The following is a 6,578-nucleotide window of genomic DNA, read 5'->3' on the forward strand; positions in this document are numbered from 1 at the left end:
ATCAGTGACTGAAGGTTTTGCAAATTTTTACAGGAAACATCTTCAGTTATTGAATCTGAACAGAACAGAAAGTGGAAGAAGGAGACGTGTGACTGAAAACAAACACGTTCACACCTGTTTAACTGTTAACCTCATGACTGATGAGTCTGAATGGTAAGTCACATGATCATATCTGCAGGAATACGTGGTTAATGTTTGTCTGCAGTGGGAGAAAAACTGATCAGTCAGTAGAAACAGCTAATAAAACATGAATCAAGTTAAATTTTAGTGAAATGAAAGTCAGCATCAGCAAACTCTTTTTATTTTCCTGTGATGCTCACCAGCAGAGGGAGACAAAGTCAGAAACACTGAGATGTTTTACAGTGTGTGTCAGGAGGTGTGTGACATCACCTGGTCGTGCTGCACACGCCGGAGACAGAATGAACATGTGGGACAGCACTCTGGGACATGTGGATGTGGGTTTGGGACTTTTTATTTTCAGTTTTGTTTTTAACTTTCTTCACACCCAGGGGACTTCAGACAGAGAAGGACAGACCACCTGATCAGAACGAGGAGGAAGATTATTATTTTTTATTTTGCATTGTGATAATGAGGTTGAAATGTTCAGAATAAAGTCAAAATGATATTTCAACTTCATTCTCCTTTCAACTTTATTTACACTTTATTTGACATTTTGATTTTATTCTCAACGTTTCAGCTTTGGTCTCAACATTTAAACAAATTTTTTTTTACAAACTTTTTATAGAAATGTGTTTGATGCATATTTGAGTTTTGCTGATATCCAAAATAAGCCAAACTTTCTGACACAGATATGTGCTCATATTTTTTATATTTATTTGCAGAGAACATTAAGTCTCTCCTGTAAAGAATTGACACATTTTCAAACAGTGTGATTTCTGACTGACAGACGCTGATATAAAATCCACTGAGCTTTGGCAAAAAAAAAATATGGAAATTAATTATTTAACATTTTCATTTTCATTTATCGTTGTTGTAGGACTACACCGTAAAAACACAACATACTGCAGTATATTTTTGAGATTTCAGCCAAACTCAAATTCCTAAGTTTTGAAAAAGTTTCACCAACTACTGATCTTTTGTTGAGATAATTTACTTCTCTTCTTCAGATAAATTTCAATCTTTGAGCTTTGAGTTAAAAAAAAGAGTAAATGCATTGAAGTGAAGCTCACTGTGATTTTTTAAGATTCAGGTTTATATAAAGAAGAAAAGTAAATCTGAAGCAAGAGTTTGAAAAGTTTATTCCAAAAGTAAAAAAAATCTATTGCAGTATGTTGCCTTGAAATTTTTTAGTTTAAAGTGATTCTTACATTCTCCAGCTGTAAACATATGTAGTCTACACGCCAAAGTTTTAACAAACGGGGTTTAAAAAAAAAAGCCAAAAATGTCTCTTTTGATTTTAAGGGTTGCAGACGCCTGGGATACAGTTTGTGTTTTTTCTCTTTGGTCTTGTTTGGTTTGTCCATTCTGGGCTTCTGTAGAAACATGGTGGTGCAACAGTTTGGTCTCCTGCTCCCCCTGTGGATAAAAAGGGCTCATTCTGAGGCAACAAAAACACAAACATTATTTCATTATTATTTGAAACAGTGGAGACATGTTGTCCACATCCAAATACGTCCTGATCTGGATCAGTTCACTGATTCATGTCCTGTTAGTCAGTAAAACACTGAATAAATCCAGGTGGTGTCAGTCCTGTTCAGGCGTGTTGAAGGTGTTGTTCAGGTGGAGGATAAATAAAGCAGAGAGAGAAGCAGCTGCAGGTCTCATCAAGTTTGGAATCATGGAAATAAAGGAAGTGCTTTGTTAAATTAGGCCTGAAAAATGGTCATGACTGTGAAAACCAGTTTTAACGGTCTGAAGTCGAGTCTCGACTCATGGAAAAGCAAATACCTGCAGGAAACACACCTGAGGAACTCGTGCAGAGGGACTACACAGAAAAAGTTACGTAACGCTGTGTGACATAAACACATGTGATTCGTCCTCTGCCTGAAGAGGAACGCCCATATATAGAAAGAGACAGGTGAGACTGAAGGTGTGTCTTCAACTTTACAGCTGCAGGAAGATAAAATCTGCTGGACACATAATGGACACGTACAGCAGTCTTTCCACAGACTTTAGAAATTAGAAGAGCGATGCTGCGGTGGAGAGGCCTGACAGAGCAGAGGGGGGAGTGTAACAGGGCGGTGCTGGTGTCTGTGGCACAGTTTGACCCCAGCGTGGACCTGAGGCCGAGGCCTGGAGCCAACAAGGACGCCAAGAGACTCCACCGCACCCTCAGCAAACTGGGCTTCAAGGTGGACATCCACAGCAACCTGAGCAGTGACGAAATCTATGAGCTGTTTCAGAAAGGTACCTCACACACACACACACACACACACACACACACACACACACACACACACACTGTCAGTCACTACCTGTGTGTATCAGCATGTTTACTGACTAAAAGGGACATAGAACATCCATGACTGTGCAGAGAACACATGCAGATACTTTATTTATTCACTTATTGGATCTCAAACTGGAGGGATGCTGGTGCAGAACAGTCAAACGTGCAGCTCCAGAACCATGCAGTGGTGTACATGACCCATAATATTCTGTCAAGGTCCACTAGAACCTCCTCAACAACCCAGAGAACCTCTGCAACAATTTCAGTGCCTACCAAATACTCAGAAAGGACGCCTAGTACCTCCTCAACAGCCATCAAAACATAGAAACTACTCTAAAACCTCATCAGTATCTATTGAAAGACCCCTATAATCTCCCAAAGACACACTAGAACCTCCTCACCGATCACTAGAACCTCCTTAATGATCCTTTAAAGCTCCTAAAGAACCTGAAGACCCCTCCCAGTGACCACTGCACCCTCTGGAACAAACACTGAAACCTCCGCAATGAATATTAAAACTCCTAAAGTACTATATAACCTGATCAGTGACCAGTAGAACCCTCTCCACCCAACCCTCTCTCAAATCTCTTAAAATACTATAGAACCTCCTCAGTGACCACTAAAACCTCAAACTACCACTAGAACCTACTTAAGGAACTCTAGAACCCCCTCAATGACCACAACAACTCTGAAAAGGATCCTTTTTTGGCCATCAGAACCTCTAAAGTACTGCAGAACCTGTTCAGTGATGGTCCGTTGACTCTCAGCAGTTACAAAAAGGATCCCAAGAACATCCCCAGGGACCTGTAGAACCCCCCCCCCCCCCCAGAGTTTTCTTTAGTTTCTCAGAATATTGGACTCGTGTGAGTGAAATGAAAGTAAAACCAAACTCTAAGTGTGTCATTAAACCAGGACTCGGGTTCTTCCTTCAGTCTGTCACCTGTCTGGATTTATGGCGTCTGCTCTGGCTGAACTGTCGTCACGAGGAAAACTTAGTAAAGTAGTAAAGTCATTCTGTCTTTATATAATAAGAGAGATTGTATGGAATCAGGACAGACACCCAGATATCAAACAGACAGAGTTCATGTAAAGTTTTACAGCTGCTTATCACTAATAAAACTGTATCAGAGTCACGTATCGTGTCCTGAATCAGCTGCGTCATCACTTCTGATGGAAACATTTATCTTTTATGGAAAAACAAACTAATAAAACAGGACTGCAGAGAAAAGACGTCACATTTAATGTCAACATTAAAGACTGAGTTCATTCATCATCATCTTATTATTATTATTATTTTTTTCACATTTCCTCGCTCTGATTGGTTGTAGATCTATACGACGGCGTCCAGAAGCTTGTTGATCTGAGCCTGTTGATCAAAGATACACTCACAGATTCCAGACTCACTGACAGATCTCATTAATATAAAAGATAAAAAGTTTGGGGTCCAAAACCCGACCCCTGTGGGACTCCAGCTGATTAACTGACCTCTGGTTTTTATCCTCAGGTTTTTGTATGGATCAAACAAACAAGATATAACATGTTTTATCACCTTTGGACTGTTTCTGTAAATTCATTCTAAGCTAAGCTAAGCGGCTGCTAGCATTAGCCTCATATTTACTGTACAGACAGGACAGGACATCGTCTCATCAGTCCCTCCAGGATTTTGCAGGCTTTTTTCTGATTGTTGTTGCATAAAATCCTTGATGTTACAGCAGCCTTTTAAAAATTTGTGATACATGTTGCAATGTTTTTATGTCTTCATTGTCTTTTTTTGGTATCATTTGTTAAAAATAAAAAGACCATTTTTTCCAGGGAGAATAAAATAGCACACTGTGAGTGAAACCTTCACCTAACAGGATTACAGAATTCCAACAAAATATGGTTTATTTGTAAATGAAGAAAAGCACCGGGGATGTCACAAAAAGAAGCAAATATATTTTTGGAGCTTAAGCACAAAGTGATAGAATATAAGAGTGCATTGATAAATGTTAAGAACAATGACAACCGTAGTTTCTTTTCTAAAATATGCAAATACATTGAGTCAGTTCAGTGACATACACATGTATGACGTCTGCGCAGGGGGCTGCTATAATTGGTGGAAGTCGAGGGAACCTACAGTGATTGGACAAATCTGCAGACAAGTTGCAGTGATTGGACAAAATTGCAAGGTTGTGCAGAATTTAGAGGGATTGACTGAATTTGCATTAATTGTTGTGATCGTTACATCACAACTTCCTGGAGAGACTGTCTTATATTCTTTTCTTTTTTTTAACTTAAAGGCTGTAGATTTATTTGGTCTAAATCCACATCTAACTTTTGTACAAACCACTTTTGAATCACTTTAGAAAACTGAGACATGCATGATGAGGGTTGTTGCTACGTATAAACCTCCTAACCTCCTCTCACTGACAACTGAGTGGAAGTTTCCATTTTAAAAACCCACAACAGAACACAGACAGATGAAATATGTTGAATGACAGACTGAGTGTTGACACAGAACGCCTCAGGGTTCTCTCTGATCTGTTCTCTTTAATGGATGTTGTGTGAGGAGGTGAACCTGCTCAGCTGTTGTCCTGAACGCTGCACTCCTTCATGTGTCCTCGTCTTTCTGCTCTGTGACTAATAAACACTAATTAACGCTGACTGCAGTGTGTAATTGTCTGAGCATGTGTGTGTGTTCTTGTGTTCTGCTGCAGAGAGCCGCCGTCCTGTGAAGGACTGTTTTCTGGCCGTCCTGTCGTCTCACGGCGAGGAGGGCTGCGTGTTCGGGGCTGATGGGAAACCCGTCCTGCTGTCGCGGATCTTCAGGTGTTTTGACAACGAACTGATGGAGAAAAAGGCCAAACTGTTCCTCATACAGGTGAGCAGATCTTACTGTCAGACTCACACGGTTTGGTTCATGTTCAGGAGAATGATTCCTGATTTTGTCTTGTTGTTGTGTGTCTCTGCAGGCCTGTCGGGGAAGCGGTCTGGATGACGGTGTGGAGGTGGATTCAGCTGGTGAGACGTCAGACTGCAGCTTCTCACAGAATCTCTCTGTTCCTGTAGATACAGCTGTGATGTACGCCACAGCTCCAGGTAAAAAAAAATCAATATCAGTTTAAGTGTACATTTCATTTAGAACAACTTTTCTGACAGGAAACTGCCATTATATGAGCTGAATATCACTCTCTACAAACCAACCAAACCCCATTGACAAAATCAGTCATTTTAGCTCACAGAACACAGGAGTTTTTGTTCTACCGCTGCCTCCATATGTTAGTGTGTTTGTGTTACTGTGTGACTTTGGTGCTTTAAAGGGTGACTTCAGATTCACCAAAGTCACACAATAACACAGACAAACTAACTTCTCAAGGCAGCTTTAGACCAGCAACTCCTGTTTTCAGTGAGGTACAATTACAGTTTTTGTCAGTGGAGTTTGGCTCATACAGCAGTGCTTTCCCATCAGAAAAGTCTGTCTGACAGCGAGATAAAGGACAAAAAGGTCTACCACTGCCTCGGTCTGTCAATTTCTTTGTGTTATTGTGTGATTCTGGTGAATCTGAAGCACAGAAGTCAAACAATGGACAAACACACCAACAGATCGAGGCAGTGGTAGACCAACAACTCTACTGTTCAGTTAGGTGAAATGATTGATTTCTCCTCTGGAGTTTGGTTGGTTTGGTGAGAGTGATATTTGTCTTATATAACAGTGGTTTCCACTCCTTGGTCAAACTAACCCTCTAAAACTTTCATGCATTGTTGGATATTGTTATGTACGATGCAGCTGTCTGAAGTTATTTGAAGTCACATTTATTTTTTCCACTTGCGTGACTTGTGTGAATCTCACCTGCAGCATGCACCTTCTTGTTCAGGGTGGAGAATGTTCCAGCAGTAAATCATACATCTATTAACACGTCTTCACCTGTTATTTGCACAGACTGTGACTCCATCCTGCTGCATCTGTTTCATAAACACCTCTACATTTATCGAGGCATCAGTGTCAATCAACTATTTGAAACGTGTTTATATCTATCACAGAAAAATGTAGGGTTGTACATATAATACAACAACATCAGACTCTGAATCAGTAAAAACATCAAACCAAATACTTAAATCAAAGTATCTCATGTGTGTTTGCGTCCTGTCCTCTCGTCCTCTCCTCAGGTTACGGAGCGTTCATGCACCCCCT

General features: G+C 40.3%; 1 protein-coding gene across 1 annotated transcript in view; it reads left to right on the forward strand.

Moving 5' to 3' along the window:
* The first annotated feature begins 1,840 nt into the window (after window positions 1–1,840).
* The window catches only part of LOC146308833 (caspase-7-like), a 5,219-nt gene continuing 481 nt past the window's right edge, over window positions 1,841–6,578 (forward strand). Inside the window, exons 1-4 of the mRNA XM_084745883.1 lie at window positions 1,841–2,367; window positions 5,104–5,267; window positions 5,359–5,485; window positions 6,554–6,578. The exon at window positions 6,554–6,578 is cut by the window's right edge and continues 481 nt beyond it. Coding sequence (XP_084602009.1) covers window positions 2,151–2,367; window positions 5,104–5,267; window positions 5,359–5,485; window positions 6,554–6,578 — 533 coding nt within the window. The 5' untranslated portion in view covers window positions 1,841–2,150. The remainder of the gene's footprint in view (window positions 2,368–5,103; window positions 5,268–5,358; window positions 5,486–6,553) is intronic.

Source organism: Lutjanus erythropterus, chromosome 20 (genome assembly GCF_056507025.1).
Source record: "Lutjanus erythropterus isolate fLutEry1 chromosome 20, fLutEry1.hap2, whole genome shotgun sequence".
In the NCBI taxonomy this organism is placed as follows: domain Eukaryota; kingdom Metazoa; phylum Chordata; class Actinopteri; order Lutjaniformes; family Lutjanidae; genus Lutjanus; species Lutjanus erythropterus.